At 40.8% G+C, this 16,652-nt stretch overlaps 1 protein-coding gene across 2 annotated transcripts; it reads left to right on the forward strand.

Annotated features, from left to right (window-relative positions):
* Positions 1-321: 321 nt before the first annotated feature.
* LOC308295962 (H-2 class II histocompatibility antigen, E-S beta chain-like) lies at positions 322-14,906 on the forward strand. 2 transcript variants are annotated; one of them, XM_080739039.1, is made up of 9 exons: positions 322-769; positions 3,002-3,078; positions 5,191-5,342; positions 5,634-5,906; positions 7,111-7,327; positions 9,432-9,499; positions 10,203-10,316; positions 10,625-10,681; positions 12,928-14,906. In XM_080739039.1, exons 3-8 carry the CDS (start codon positions 5,285-5,287, stop codon positions 10,660-10,662), a joined length of 768 nt encoding a protein of 255 aa, XP_080595165.1. In that variant the 5' UTR covers positions 322-769; positions 3,002-3,078; positions 5,191-5,284; the 3' UTR covers positions 10,663-10,681; positions 12,928-14,906. The 2 variants fall into 2 exon arrangements, with proteins under 2 accessions (XP_080595165.1, XP_080595166.1); XM_080739040.1 differs by lacking the exon at positions 3,002-3,078.
* Positions 14,907-16,652: the final 1,746 nt, after the last annotated feature.

Consider the following 16,652-nt stretch of genomic DNA (forward strand, 5'->3'; position numbering starts at 1 on the left):
TACAAAGGCATGGTAATTCAGATTAGCTATGAATCAGAAACAAAATAAAAAATGATTGTGCACTACTACCACTTAGCGTTGTAAAGCAACTGAACCAGTAACTAACTGAATGGGTCTGATGAGGACATCTAGACTTTTAGAAGGGGGAGGGTGTAGCCCCAGGCCACTTAATATATTTTATTTCGGGCCATTTGTTTTGTTCAAAGTGCATTCAATGCAACATTGCTCTGTCACTTTAAGAGAATGCTTTCCACAGGTGCTGATCTGGACAGATAGAGGGCAACCTGAGAGGAAGTGAGTGAGAGAGTGGAGAGAAGGGAGACAGTGATTTTGGCAGAGACAAACAAATGGTTGAAAACATGTGTTTTGGAAAAGAATGCTGAATGCTGTATATGCTTTTTAAGGACTAAAGAAACCTACAATGCAAGTGAGTGGCTGTAGGTAACTGCAGAGATACTGTATAGCAGCAGTCAACACAGTAGTTTGAGTTTGTGATTACAGTAGCAGTTAGCCTAGCCACTGCCAGTCAGGTTACACAGTCAGTTTATCCAGTTAGCCAGCCTGGCTAGTTGGCAAAGAGAGACCTTCCAGACCTCCAAGATCTGCTAGAACGGGCCCAGATAGCGCTCCCGGTGACCAGGATAAAGCCGGGTAGTTCCTCTGGCAACGAGGGAGAAAGGACATTGCTCCATTTAAATCCACTAGTTAGCCATCACCAGTCCAGTCACTCCCCAAAGCTTGGAGGTGAAAACCCTTGAACTCTGATATTGTGAGTACTCATCCTTTATTTTTGGCTCAACTAGAGTGAAGCGGCTTCAACTATTTTAAAGCCACAACGATCCCCAGCATCGACCAGGCCTGCAACGGGGGGTTTTGTTTTATGTTATTTTTGAGTGTGTGTGTGTGGGCCCACAAAGTAATTCATCTCTATTAGTTAAAGGTACATGTTGCATTAAAAAATAATCTGGTTTATTGTTGATATTGTGAAACAGTTCATATTTCTAAAAAGGTTTAAAAGGTAAACACGACCTATTTTGTGTGAACACAACACCTGTTGCTATTTTACTTTTGTTTTTTGTTTAAAAAGGACATTTCATTTTATTTCCCTAACCTTTATTTTTCCTCTTTAGTTTAATAAATTGCCAAACAATTGTTGAGGAAGAAGTTGTTAAGTGGTTTATTTTAGGTGCACTTGGGAATTAAGTTTGAACACAGGGCGCTACCTATAGTAAAAGGTATAGAAGCGTTACACTAGTAAGCTTTTCCGCTTATACAGGAAACCATTTAAGAAGGCAACAGACAGACAGACAGACAGACAGACAGACAGACAGACAGACAGTCAGACAGACAGACAGACAGCAGACAGAATGAATGATTGATTGATTGATTGATTGATCGATTATAGGCCACGAACGCGATGCCGGGGTCGGCGGAGCTCCACGGAGCTCCGGTCCCCCGGAACCAGAGGGACCCCTCTCACTCGGGGGTGACGAGACAGAGGTGTGGGTGTTCGTTGGTCTCTCCGTGGGTCGTTCCCCGGGCGCGCTGTGGACGAAAACCCTCGTGGAGGAAAAAATAAATAAAAAGCGCCTGAGCCCTGAGGACATCACTGCTGCTGGATTGAATGAACAGCACACACACACACACACACACACACACACACACACACACACACACACACACACACACACACACACAGCCCAAACGGACATCACTCCGTTCCAGCTACCGGAGCACGCAAGTTGGGCCAAAGCCACAACGTGCGTCATTTAGCGCAGTCAGCTAAATGATGGAGAGTTGTACATGAAACCAAATGGACCCGTACGCGTTCATTTGGGTTAATTTTACGCATAATGTGTTCTGGTAAGCCTACTATTATCCATTCATTAATGAGGAACGGCACCGGTGGTCCGTGAACTGCGTGCCAGAACCCCGGTGGTAGGTCGGAGGCCAGGGACCCCCACGAGCCCTCCTGAGAAGCGGGTGGTCCGTGGAACGCTCGGCGGCAGCGCACGTTGTGCGACGCGAGCATGTACATTGCTACAGTATGTCCTTGAGGCTCAGTAGTGCGTAGGAGGCTCCTGTGCCTGCTTGCCGGCTCAGGGACCCCCTGAACGGTGGGGTGACAGGCGGGCCGCGGACCCCCCAGAGAAAGCGGGAACCGTGGCGGTGGCATGCCCGGCAATAAGCCCATGTGCGGCTTTCTCAAGTAATGTCTTAAGAACACGCAGTGCGTGTTCAAACACGCAGTGCGTGTTCAAACACGCAGTGTGACTTTGAAGTCGCACTGTGTGTTTGAAGTCGCACTGCGTGTTTCAAAGTGGCACTGCCACTTTGAAAAAAAAGACAATAACACCAAATTACAAAAATGTTCCTCAAAAAGACAAAGTCAATAAAAAAATAAAAAAAGTCAATACATAAAAAAACAAAAACGTTCCTGGAAAAAACAAAAACGTTCCTGGAAAAAACACAAAAATACAAACTGGTTGCTCATAAACAGAACGTCGATATATGACCCTTAGAGGGCTCCGTAGTTTATCAATTTATTGTTGCAAACCAGGGGAAGCTCAGCCTCACATGCCAGTGACTGGGTGTGGTCACACCTGCAGCCCATCGGACAATCATCTAGACAATCATTACCAGATCCCAGGTTGCTTTTTTGGAGGCAGACAAAGAGAGGCAGTGTAATCCCCCGGCTCCACCGGGCGCGTCGAGCGTCGCGTCAACGTCAACGCTGGGAACGCTCCCGTTTTAATCAATGAAGGGTGCTCCACTGCCGACGTCAACGTCAACGTCGGACGCTCAAATTCGCCCCGGTTCATTTTTTGACGCCGTCCGACGCCGGCACGACGCCGTCATTTTGGTGGAGCCCTAGCCTTAGTGAGTTCATTATTCTGAACTGTGTGGAACGGGCAGATTGAACACTTCACTACCTTGTGGCTCAACTGACTTTGTAATTATTCTGAAGCTCACCTCATTTCTCTCTCCCTCCCCCACCTAGGCTGGCTGGGCTCCCAACACCCCAATTGGAATCCATAGTCACTGCTCTCTGCTCTGCCCACAGGACAGCAGCCCCATGTGAGCCCCTAAAGTTCCAAGTTTTGACCCCCAGCCCCCTTCCCCTCAACGTTTTTCAATAAAGACAATTTAAGTTTAGTTAAGTCTGACTCTGCTAGCCACTTACAGAAAATAATGCTGCTATTTGCAATTGCAAATCCTTTGTGTAATTAAACTGAAATTCATACTATTGCATGAATATTTCTTTATCATGTTTCACAAGCATCTGGGTCTACAATGCCAGTGGTGTAAAAGTAACATTACATTTACTGAAGTACTATCCTTAGTACAATTTTGAGGTATTTTATACTTCACTTGTATACTCTTACCTCTACTCTAGTACATGCTCACGTGTTGCATTGCATTGTGAGCTTGTAGATCTGCTATTTTCAACATCTTTCAAGTTGATGCCAATACCTTTGTACTTTTATTCAAGTACATTTTGAATTCCGAACTTTTACTTGTAACAAGTATTTCTCTCTATATTCACGTTATTCCTGGCCCTGCCCCCGGCATCCTGTTCATATCCTGAAAGAGGCGGAGGCTGAAAAAGCTGGCCTGAAAAACATCATTTGGTTTCTGTTATCCTTGCATTAAAGTGTCAGTAGTTGGTGTTGTGAATGTACCTGGGTTGCCATGTCTGCTTATAATAAGCAATTTGTCTCTAAAAATAGTATAGTTGCTTATTGTGGCTTACTTTCTAATATTTTTAAACCAGTGTGTGAAGTTGGCCGATGGCCTATATAGGTTCCAAAGAACAGCTCAAGATGGGTGTTTTAAGATTTTTATTTCTCCAGCCTCCACCATGCAGTTTTGTAGCAAAAACCCAAAATTCTAAAATAGCAAAAAATGAACTCAGGAACAAAAGGCAAAACTCAAGATAAAGGGTCCCTCTCTGCTTGGCACTCGGCATCAGTGCAGGGTTGGATTCGGGGTAAGTCCCGGCGACATACTAGGTTCATGTCCAGGGGGTGTACTTGTACATCCAGCTGCCTCACGCTACAGAAACAGGAGATGGGCTCCTGCCCCATGAGACTCATGGCTCGGCCGAGTCATATGGGCCTCATGGCTCAGCAAGGCTTACTTACTATGTACAGCATCATAAACTGTCCAGGTGAATAGTATCACAGTATTTTATGTCTGTTGCATATACAGTCTTTTGCATACATGTTGTGTAGAGGCCAATTTGGGCTTCTACCTATAACTCCACCGATTAGTGTAAAACTTTGTATGCACACTTCCCAGAGGCCAAAGAAAAACCTGTGCCCTGCATTTTTCACATCTGCCATTTATAGAGCCACCAGAAGGCCGACTTACAGTATGTAAAACACATTCTTCGATATTACTTCCGATTTTATCCGAAAATCACACAAATCAGTACACAGTATCTCTACAGTGATGTAATCATGACAGATTTGTCCGATATCATATTCTAATTGGCTAACATTGAATTCCAAGGTTTGCAGGATTGCTCCTTTTTGAACAAAATGTCTCAAATCATGAACACAACCTACTTTGTGTATGAGATTTTGCACACATTCCTACTAGGCCAAGGAACAGATACCACCCTTCTCACATTGGCCTGTTATAGCGCCACCAGCGGGTCAACTTTTGCAAAACACATTTTTGGAAGAAAATGCCTCAAATCCCGCATGCAGCGTCCGATTGCCGGGAAAAGGCCCAAGAACGCATGGCATCCTTTCCACCAGTAGGCCAAAAAAAAAAACCCTACCTGACCTGCCCGAGTCCTGTTCGGAAGAACACTGCTTCTAGTTTTTCTTTGATTTCTTCTTTGCTTTCCTTTGATGCTTTTTTGCTTTCCTGCTTTGTATGGCTTGGACACTTTATTGCTGCTTGCAGCTATATTTATTATTATGAAGTTTAGAGAGACCTAGTCCACCCTCTGTTTTGGATACCATGTGGTCCAGCTGCCCTTTTCTTTTTTTGTGGCAAATGTATAGGTATTATCTGGAATAAGTATGAGAGGTAAAATTTAGTCAATAATGGTTTGTGTAGCAGGACACACTGGTAGAATATACATTATTATTAAAACTATCTGCTGTAGTTTTGGTTTAGTGTCTACCTGGTAACAAGTGATGAGAGTGAATAGTGTTTTTTCATTGGTTCTTGTAGAGTAGAGTGTTGGAGAACCGAGTCAGTGTTCATTTCTCTGAAACATCTCAACTCATCAACACTTCAACTAAACTCTGAAACATCTCAACTCATCATGACTTCTCATCTCTGGCTCTGTGTTTCACTGAGTTTCATCTGTTTCCATGCAGCAGGTAAACTTGATTTAATTACTTAATAAATTAACACATTCAACATGTTTCATCTGTTGAACCAATTAAACCCTACATACTATCCCTGACTGGAGTACCTCAGGGCCGTACAATAGGCCCCATCCTGTTGTCCTTTACACTAAATATCAGACATAGACGATCTACAAACTCACAATGTGATGCATAGTGTAAATCTGATATACTGAATGGACGCTATAGGGTTCATGTGGTTAAATAGAGCACGGTCAACTTTATTTAATTGAACATTGATGAAATGTATGTTTCTATTTCCAGGTGGACATGAGTTCTATTGGGCTTTCCGCTGTGTGTTCAACTCCAGTGAGCTGAATGACATACAGTACATACAGTCATTGAATTTCAATACTAACGAGTATCTCAGGTGGGACAGCAGAGTGGATCAGTATGTTGGATACACTGAGCATGGTGTGAAGAACGCAGAGCGCTTCAATAAAGATCCTATGAGACTGGCTAGGCAGAGAGCATACCGAGTGGCATACTGCAAACACAACATTGAGCTCTACTACGCCAATGTTCTGGACAAGAGAGGTGAGCTGATCTCAGAGCAGCACTCAACACTCCTCACCTCATAAACTAACATAATAATTAATAATATTGTGAGATGATTAATTGTGTTAATATTAATCTTATCTTCATTTGCTGATAAACATTGAAAATAGCTGATCTACAAGCTCACAACTCGTTGTGTCACCACCAATGCCATTGCACTACGACTATGACATTTAGATCTAGGCTATTATGTTTTCACCTGTCATGTCTGACATAGTGACACCATGCAGGAATAATGTGGTCAAATTAACTTAAAAAGATTCTGTGATAAAACAAACCTCTGTTGCTTTCATTTTTATTTTGATTATTGTCTTTGCTAATTTATTTTGCCCAATGTTAATCAATTGATAACAATTTCACAGGATTAGTTGTTTTTCTACTCTTTTGTTCATTTGAACTATTTTTATTAAAATACATTGCTTGATTTATTGCTGTATGTAAAGCATGGGTAACTGTAAAATATTCAATATAATGTTTAAATGACATGACATTTGTATTCTACACTGTAGAAAACTGTAGAATGTTGTAGAAGCTACTCTATTCTATTCTATGAAACGTTGTTCTGTGGTGCCACCTGGTGGCCAAACATTGACATTATACAAACATATTAAGAATAAGATAATAGTAGTGTTCTCACCTTAATTGAAGTCTGCCAGTCAGCATTGATGCCGACTTTGGCGAAGGAATTACCCACAGTTCATAGCGTTACCAGGGGAATCCTCTAAATATCAACCAGTTGAGTATGTAAATTATTCATGAATCGCAGTTAGAGCGTCAACAAACAGTAGTGCTTTCTCACTGTTCTCAAAGGGAGACAGAATGGAAGATACTGTAGGCCTATATATTTAGTCAAACATAAGGGGACGCATGATAAGAAATGTACAAAGTAAATACAGAATATGCAAATACAATTTAAAATTAATTACATTATAACCCTTAATCTAAACAAATTAAAACAAGCAGATTAATGAAAATATTATAGGATAATAATATAATAATAATCGACAATCACAGCCTTTAAAGCAATGACTGTAAATAAGGAAGTAAAGAGTTTTAGATGTGATGTAAAGTGTCATGAATGAAACATTCATCTTAAGTGCTGTTCCATTCCTTTTATACCATAGTGTCCTTGCAGTCCTTACATTGTTATTGGGCCATAATAATTATGTTGTTGTTCTTCCAGTGGAGCCCTACGTGAGACTGACCTCAGCAACCCCCTTCACTAGCAGCAAACACACTCACATGCTGCAGTGCAGCTCCTATGACTTCTACCCCAAAGTGATCATCGTCACCTGGCTGAGAGACGGAGAAGAGACCACCTCTGATGTCACTTCCTCTTATGAGCTGTCTGATGGAGACTGGTACTACCAGTACCACTCCTACCTGGAGTACACACCCAGGTACCTAATAGACTATACATTGAAAAACACACCTACTATGTGAGTTAGTAGCTTTTTTGCAGTCTATTTCAAGTATAGCTTTGAGACAGTTTTTTTTTTCTGGCTATTTCCAGTTGCTTTGAGACAGTTTTGAGCAGTCTATTTCCAGTAACAGTATAGCTTTGAGACTGTTTTGCTATTTCCAATGCGTAGCTGTGAGAGGTCTGCCGATTGCAGGAATGCCCAATAGAAACACGGGCTCCTACAAATTCACGCCCCCTATTGTGACAGCGGCCCCACTTCAGCACTGCAGCTGCCAATGCAATCCCAATGAGAGGCATCGTGAAATAACATAATTTGAGTGGTTGAGGACGTAGCGATTTCTTTTGTGTTCCAACAAAGTATCCCATGTGTTTAATTTGGCCTTTTTAAAGTGGCATATCTGTCATCTTGATACACTACCTCCAATATACTTTAATATACTTCATCAATGGGGGGAAAGTGCTAGCATTGGAAATCTTAAATTTAAGTGGTCGCATGGTACACACGTCATGGACGCATCCCTTGAGGTTTTCAATACCCAGATATGCTTGTTTCTCGTGTATAATTAGGCTATTTATTTTTTGAAAATTATCGCATCTCGCTTCTTCCAAACGGAGTATTGCAGGTTATTTTTCGATTAATACTAACCTGGAGAATTCACTCTGTAGTTGAAATAGCCAGGTTCTTAAAAGTCGGTGCTCCTAAACGCACAGCAGTAAAGACAGTGATGTCACTAAAAAGTGACATGTTCTCTGTCTGCCATCTCCTCTCTGCCCTGTTAACATTATGGGTAATCCATTCAAGTGGCAAATTAAATGTGACACACATCATGTATTTAGAAAACAAGAAGATATGTTGACAAAGCCGGTCCATACATCTAGAAACATATTTTTATTTAAATCAATATAGTCTTCAGTTTGTGTAGGATTATTTTAATATTAGGCTAACTACAAATGAATTGCAATGGCTTTCAGTACACCGTTCTCCCTTACCCTAAGTGGGGCCGCTGTCTCAATTGTGGGCGTGAATTTGTAGGCGCCTGTGTGTCTCTATCCACCTGTTTCCGCGAGAATTTACTGTAGCATTATTTGCGGGACACTTCCGGTTAACAGCAGACATACAAGCTCATGTCGCGTCGCAGATGCAACCGTTGTGAGCTTGTAGATCACTCTCGGCTGCGGCGCCGGAAGCTGCCTGCACATTCTGCGCAATGCACGATGGGATGTTGGAAAGTTGTGGATAAGCTATAAGAGCTGACATTGCATTGGCTGAATTCTGTTCAGTGTCTGTGATAATTGGCAGTTGCCATATAGAGCATCGCAATGAGGTGTCGGATTCGGAAGTAAACAGCCCATTCATTTTCACCATAGGGTTTTTCATTATCAGCCACTAAGTCGTAGCAATTCAATGTACCACTAGGCTGGTGGTTGTAAAATGGTTCTATATGCTCCTGTAGAACCCCCGGGTATGTATGCAATCACTCTAGTTTTAGTAAAAACACATTTTAATCAAGATCGCATGGAGAAGAACTGCATGCATTACCCATATTGCTAAAAATGTACATCTGATTATTGCACTTCAGCAGAAATCCGTGAGCGAGTGTCTTTCTTTTACAAATATGATGCACTAGGTTAAAGATGACGATAAGAGCGTCCACAGAGATAAAAATCACTACATGTCAGGCCATGCTGGCCTGGATAACTAAACTGACCGTGATTTAAGGGATATATTTCAGGAAACTAGTGTCATTCGCAATGCATTCTGGGAGTGTAGTTTCCGCAATTTTTTTAAATAATGTTGTACACAGTCTTGTACCCTTTTTTATCAGCTTTCTAATCAATCTTTGCATTTAAAAAAAAGAATGAATATTGTCATGATTCCTCACCAGCCGAGGTGGCTTTGTCCGAGGCTTAAAAACGTTTAAATAAATACTTTATGAAATGTCTATGGAAGAAATGAATGAGGAAAACGCTTCTGACTCCAGAGTGAAAACGGGTGGGTCTTCAACTGTGATGCTCTATATGGAGCAGGCAATGCTTCCTGTGTCCATGATCTGTATCCTGTGCGTGTGTGTGTGTTACAGATCAGGAGAGAAGATCTCATGCATGGTGGAACATCCCAGCCTGACCGCACCTATCATGATGGACTGGGGTCAGTTACTGCTGTAATCTTCTGTAATCATCTTTGTTTACTAGTGTAATGACTGCAGATAATCATCTTTGCATTAATATCAATGGTAAATGGTTCATTAATATCAATGGTAAATGGTTCATTAATATCAATGGTAAATGGAGCATTAATATCAATGGTAAATGGTTCATGGTAAATGGTTCATTAATATCAATGGTAAACGGAGCATTATTATCAATGGTAATGCCTTGTGGTCAGAGTGTCTGCTCAAAGATTGGGAGGTTGGGATTGGATTCCCTGGCAGGGACCAAAGACTCTCTGTGAAGTCTATGACTTACTCTGTCCCAACATTCCTCTGAATACACATTACACAGTCTGTTTATAATCATCATAGTATAAAGATTCCTATTAATACACATTCTACAGTCTGGTTTATAATTATCATAGTATAAAGATCATCTTAATACACATTCTACACTCTGGTTTATAATCATCATAGTATAAAGTTGAGACATGTCTTCTAAAATCTATAATCATATCATCTGTTTTGGATGTATTTATAACTCTGAGAAGTCCTCAGGACTCATTATTATTTAACAGACTCACAATGACTGTGTCGTCTGTTGTTCTATTATCAGATGACTCCATGCCAGAGCCAGTGAAGAACAAGGTGTTTTAATAAACTGTAATAATATGTAATATCATATCATATTTCTATCATCAGATGACTCCATGCCAGAGGCAGTGAAGAACCAGCTGGCCATCGGAGCATCAGGTCTGGTTCTGGGTCTGGTCTTGTTCCTGACTGGATTCATCTACTTCCACTGGAAGAAGAGAGGTGATTAACATGTTCATTTAATGTGTTTAATAAGCATGTTTAATTAATTAATCTACTACCAGTGGAAGAAACAAGGTGATTAGCATGCTTAATTATCATGTTCCATGTACATGTTTCATTAACATAGTTCATTAATTAATTAACTATACCAGTGGAAGACGGCGAGATCAGATCAACAGATATGTGGAACTGTCGTCAAAAGGCCTAATTGAAATACACTGATATAATGACAACATATAAAACAATATTATCTGTCTGTCTGCCTGTCTGTCTGTCTGTTTTAACTGTCTCTCTTCTTCTTCTACCAGGTCGTGTTCTGGTGCCGACAACAAATGACGATCTTTAGACTCCTCCCACACACCCAGGTTCACTTCCTCTTTCTTTTTAATTCACTTTTATTTAAAATGTATACAAGTGTATAAAACACATGCTTGCCTTGTGTAAGAAGTGAAACAACTAGACTAGGACCCTAATTAAAACTAGGGCCGGATCTAGCCTGTAGGACTGGAGGGCAAGAAGAAACAGAAGGTGGGCGACCTTTGGGACTCAAAACCCCCAAAATGCATAGAAAACTATGCATTTTGTTATACCTATAATACACAACTAGCCTACAGCCCCCTGCGGGGGCCTGGCCCCTTTGTGTGTGTGCCTGTTAGTCCCCCTTGGTGTGAAGCAGACAGACCGTGATGTTGCTTTCTCTGGAAGTGCCCCCGGAACTGCGCCCCTCCCCCTCACTCCATGTCTGCGTGCAGGCAGTTCGGATTGTTGACGCCCATTTGTGATGTAATTCGCATCACAGGACAGCCGCCAACAGGCCAAAATTTGGGAAAATATTGTAAACATTTGGGGATAATGAGAAGTAGAGACACATCTGAAGGTGATAAAGTTGATGTTGGGCAAGGTGAATGCGTTATTGATTTTTGTATCATGTTTTTTAGACCATTGAACAACTGCTGAACGTGGAGTTAGAGATGGAAACTTAAACACACATTTTTTGGGGTGATTCTAATTAGGTTGTGGGATATAAACACAACAGATCTTACACCTGCATCTGGATACTGCAAGTTCTATTCATACCATAATGCCCTCAAGATTTTATTATTATCATTAGCTTACTTTTTTTTGCAGATTTGGGTGGGCTTAGATCCCATAGCCTGAGAGGACGTTCAGGTAGTGAAGAGACAACACAATGCAGACAAACTCTGAACCAGTCATTTGAACACAACATTTCAGTGAACTGAACCCAGTGATTCAGTACATTGAAAACCCAGCAGGATCAAAGACAGAACCTTGTGGTCCAAAGGAGAGTTCTCTACCAACTGAGCTACTCTTCCTACTAAGATACACTACTGACTAAAGGGGAGCACACACTGGACACGGGCGGCTGCGCAGCGTCGCGCCACGGTATCGACGCACGTGAAGTGCCGCGGGGTAACCCCAACTGGATGCGGCGTGCTGCCACACAACACATCCATTTCCCCCGGTGGGGAGAACCATGGGAGAACATGTTCACCGCGCGGCAACGCTGGAAAAATAGAACAGTGGCGTATCGGCGCGGCAGGCGAGGCGGCAGACCCGCGACTGCGCGCGTCTCACAGCGGCGGTGTGGGTTAGTTCATTGAAAATAATGGGGCCGTATGTTTTGACGCGCCGCTTCCGCACCGCCTCCGCGTCCAGTGTGTGTTCCCCTAAAGTATTGGTCACATGTTGTTAGAATGGACTGAGTTGTTTCTACTCTAATGGTTACTGTAGTTACAGGGAGGATGCTGGGAGCTTAGCTTTTTAACTAGTTTACTAATAACTAATGTACTGTATAGCATAGTTTTAAATTATAACATTAACCAACTTGTCAAACATTTAACAATTCATGAATAACACATTAACTAGTTATGTGTGAATGATTGATTTGCTATTTTCTAACCCTAACCCATTTACTATAAGGGAAGGTTGCTCGGTATAAGGGAAGTGTTTACATTTTAACACATTTATTACCCCAGCAAGCACGTCAGGACCTGGACCAATCAGTGACGTCTGGATTGGGGCCAGATCACAGCCCATATGGGGATGATCTTGACGTCATTACCAGGACGTCATATGGACTTTTTTTGTTTGACAGGATTATTGTTATTGTTTGTAATGTTAGTTGAAATATGAGAATATAATGTTATATTCTGGGACATATCTAACTAGTTATGATATTTATCTAGCCTCGCGTAGCCAGGCTTACTCATCTGCGAAGAGAAAAGCCTGGTTATGACCATAGGCTGAAACGGCATGAAACTGTGCTACTTCCACCGGGAGAATTTCACCGGAAACTGCAACACATGATGTAACTTCCGTTAACCGCGGCGCTTCCAGTGTCTGCAGATTCATGCCATTTACATCGCCTATTGTGGCCAGGGTGATATTTATCTGGCCTAGAATATCACCTGATTTCAACCAACATAAATCCTGTCAAACAAAAAAGTCCATATGATGTCCTGGTAATGATGTCAAGATCATCCCCATATGGGCTGTGATCTGGCCCCAATCGAGAGTCACTGATTGGTCCAGGTCCTGACCGTGCTTGCTGGGACATTCTGATTCTTATTGGTTGATTGTCTTTTCACAGAACACCTGGATGTGTTTACAGAGAGGCAGACAGTCATTGCTGCCCTCTGGTGGAGAGAGGAGGAAATACATGTGTGTCCAATCACCTTTTAAATAGGCCTACTACTCATAGCAGCAGCAGCAGCAGCACCACCACAGTGATGACATCATTAACCTCTTTCACAAATGTGTCTTTTAAACCAAATGCTAACTGGCTAGCCAAGGCTAACAAGAATAAGTGTTCTCCCTGTGTTTCGCCCATAAGTTCAGACAGTTTCTGTGAGGTTAGAGTTGGGGTCAATACTCGACTTTTAGAGACAAATGATTTTGGTTAGGCTCTGTCTAAACTACAATTGGTTAGGGTTAGTGTTAGGTTCATCACATTACTGTCGTGTGGGCAGTTCATTATATTAGCCTACTATAGTTTCTGTGGTCAGAATATTTGCATAATATTTCAGTTCTACACTATATTGAAACAGTAAATTAATGATCAGAGTTCTTCATAACATTAATATTAATATCCATCTGAATGGAAGTCAGTTAGCCATGTTTGTGAAAAAGGTTTTATTGTTATTTTATAATTGACCATAAGTCATTTATTATGTAGGCTAATCATTTATAATGTGTGATAATTAATGTGTTAGGATCATTATGACATCACTGTTTCCCTGTGATGGGTGGACCTAGAGTCTCTAGGGTGGTCTGAGGTGATGGGTGGACCTAGAGCCTCTAGGGTGGTCTGAGGTGATGGGTGGACCTAGAGCCTCTAGGGTGGTCTGAGGTGATGGGTGGACCCGGTTTCGACAATGGAGGGCTGTCACAGTCTAGGAAATGAATGGTAAACAGTGATGACATAAAATAATTTATATTAATTAATCATTTATATGTAATCATTTATGTAATCATTTACAATCATGAGCAGAGGAGCAGATCTCAGTACAACTTAGAAAGGAACCACAAACAATGAATCTTCTCATCAATAAAATCACCAACATAGAGTTAACGCTAGGATTTTAAACTAATGTCCACAATGATTACAGTTTGTCTGACATTTGGTATAAAATAATAATGCTGTATCCATGTTCAATGCATGAAACAAACTATAATGTCGTAACAATGTAAATAACTCATTATAGGTTGACATCACATGACTAACACGTCTGCATGTTGAACTGCAGGGCTTACAAACATTGATACTTTTACATTAATTAAATAATTTGATAATTCTAATCTAAACAGTCAGATGACCACTGCACAGCAGGAGGTCTGACAAGAGTTAATGACATTTACAACATTTAGCTTTGTCTGTTTATATAATTTAATGTTGATGATTGATTCCTTTAGGCAACTTATGAAAACTGAAAACTTGATTTTGGTAATGCAATACATCCAAATGTATCCCAGGAAGCCTACTGTAAATTATCATTGTCTAAAATACTTATAAAACTGGGCAGGGCTGCCTTTCAGTTCATGAATAATCACACTTAGCACTATTTAAAGGACACTTAGTTAAGTGTCAGTGCCACATGAGAGTCAACAGTAACAGAAAGGTTGTGCAAACGTTACTAAAGTAAATAACAGAATAAGTGTCTAATTTGGAAAGTTTAAATATTCCTTGATCAGTATTTATTTATTTTCTTTCCGTTTTCAGCTCCACTGCTGTGTTTCTATCCGTTCATATTGGCTGAACTTCACTCATTAATTAAACTATTTAACAGTTTAGTTAACAGTTAAACTAGTTAACAGCTCAGTGGATTGTGTTGTTAATGATCAGGAAACAAACCCTTCATAATGTATTGTGTTTACTGTATGTGAGAATAATTTCTAAAGTGGAATCAGCTTCTAAACATATATTTTAAATGACATCATTTATTTCTAAAGACGTTATTTGAGGAAACACCTAGCCTGATTTCAGACTCTGAGAGTGGGCGGGGTCTATGGTCTGGAACCAGGCAAGGAAACGCCTCCTTTTCCCTGGGATCTGCACCCCTGACCATGAATGGTTTGATGTTCACATGTTAGATTGTGGCTTTAATTTGCTTGGTTTGATTGGAATGACACAATGTATCAATAAAGGAATCAGAAACATAATTGGGCCTCATGTTTTTTAGGTTTCACTCATACAGTATTTGGTCTTAACTTTCTGTTAAGAGAATAATCTTCAGTGAACTCTGCTGAACTTGAACACATTGTTTTATGTTGTAATAATTGTCCTCTTACTCCATGCTTTGAACGCTGCGTCTATGAAGGCTTGACTGCACTTAGTTGAGTGTGGCGTCACACACCGATAAGCTCACAACGTGTCGCAGCACGATGCCATGTGTGCTTGAAGATCGGCTATTTTCGTTGCACAAGGAAGCATATCAATAGTTGTATAAGCTGTCAATAACTAGAGAGAAGAAAATAAAATTAAATAAAAAACAGCACTTGTGGAGACATGATTGGATGGGTCACCAGTTTGTGTGTAACAGCAGCGTGATGAGGAACAGAGTTGTTCAGTACTTCAGTTTGGTCATGAGAATGAAATCAATATAAACGGCTTAGTTTTTATCATGAGAATAAAACCAATATAAAACAGAAGATCTGCTCGAGACAGTAAAGCTGGTAAGAATATACTTCCTGTTTATGTTTTTAAAAGTGTCTGAATATAATGTTACTGTAGCAAAATGTTGTCTTTATCCGAACACTGTTTGTGTGTGTGTGTGTGTGTGTGTGTGTGTGTGTGTGTGTGTGTGTGTGTGTGTGTGTTTACCAACACACACACACACTAAAAAATGTTGGGTTACCAACAACCCAACTTGAGTTATTTTTTAACCCAACACGGGGATCAATAGTGGACCAACCCAACAGTAGTTAATTTGACCCAGCAAAATGGGTTGCTAATTTTAACCCAACAGATGGGTTACATTATTTAATCCAATTGCTGGGTCAAATGTATTACAGCCCTGGGTCAATTCTACCCAATGATGTGGTTAACTATTGTGCACACATTTAACCCAAATGCTGGGTCAAATTCATTACAGCCCTGGATCAATTCTACCCAATGAAAGGTTAATGTTGTGCCCAAATTAACTACAATTCTGGGTTATTTTAACTACACACATTTATTAAAAAGTGCAAACTATTTCTCCAACAATTCAAAACAATATACAACTTGCATCAAAACAACCACACTATAAACAAGTAAGACCCCCTAATCGGGAGATAAGCGACCTTCAGGTCACAGCGTGATTTTAGGTCAAAATGTGTAGGAGCAGTGTCCAAAAATGTGTTTGAAAAAATCGGCCTGATGGTGGCGTTATATGGGACAGACCCATGTTGATGACATGAGTAGTGGTCAACATGGTAAAATATTTTAACGAGGCAAATATTGTGAAAACAGCAGACCTACACACTTACAATGAGCTTGTAAATCTGTAATTTTCCCAATATGTATCTGTGCACCTGGGGTGGGGGGCGGTTATGGCCTGAAAAGGTTGAGTAACAGAAAAGAAAATATGTACCAAGGCTACTTCAAATGAACTAGAATGACTGTTTCACATGACAACTAAATGTCTAAACGTTTACACACCAAAACAAATCTGCTTTATATACAAATAACATTTAATCCATCCCCGCATTTATAAATCTAATGAATGCTTTGGACTGAAGAAGAATGGCATTATACCAGTTCAGAAAAGCAGAGACTTTAGCTATGTATTAAGACATCAATACTTTATGTGGCATCAAAATATGACAGGGCCCAAA

Source organism: Nannobrachium achirus (genome assembly GCF_963921795.1).
Source record: "Nannobrachium achirus genome assembly, chromosome: 12".
In the NCBI taxonomy this organism is placed as follows: Eukaryota; Metazoa; Chordata; class Actinopteri; order Myctophiformes; family Myctophidae; genus Nannobrachium; species Nannobrachium achirus.

Bases quoted from the DNA above. Each gene is read 5' to 3' on its own strand.
- LOC308295962 (XM_080739039.1), top strand. From the start codon at position 5,285: ATGACTTCTCATCTCTGGCTCTGTGTTTCACTGAGTTTCATCTGTTTC. The intron at 5,907-7,110 runs GTGAGCTGATCT...TTGTTCTTCCAG, and splicing joins CAATGTTCTGGACAAGAGAG to TGGAGCCCTACGTGAGACTG. The intron at 7,328-9,431 runs GTACCTAATAGA...TGTGTGTTACAG, and splicing joins TACCTGGAGTACACACCCAG to ATCAGGAGAGAAGATCTCAT.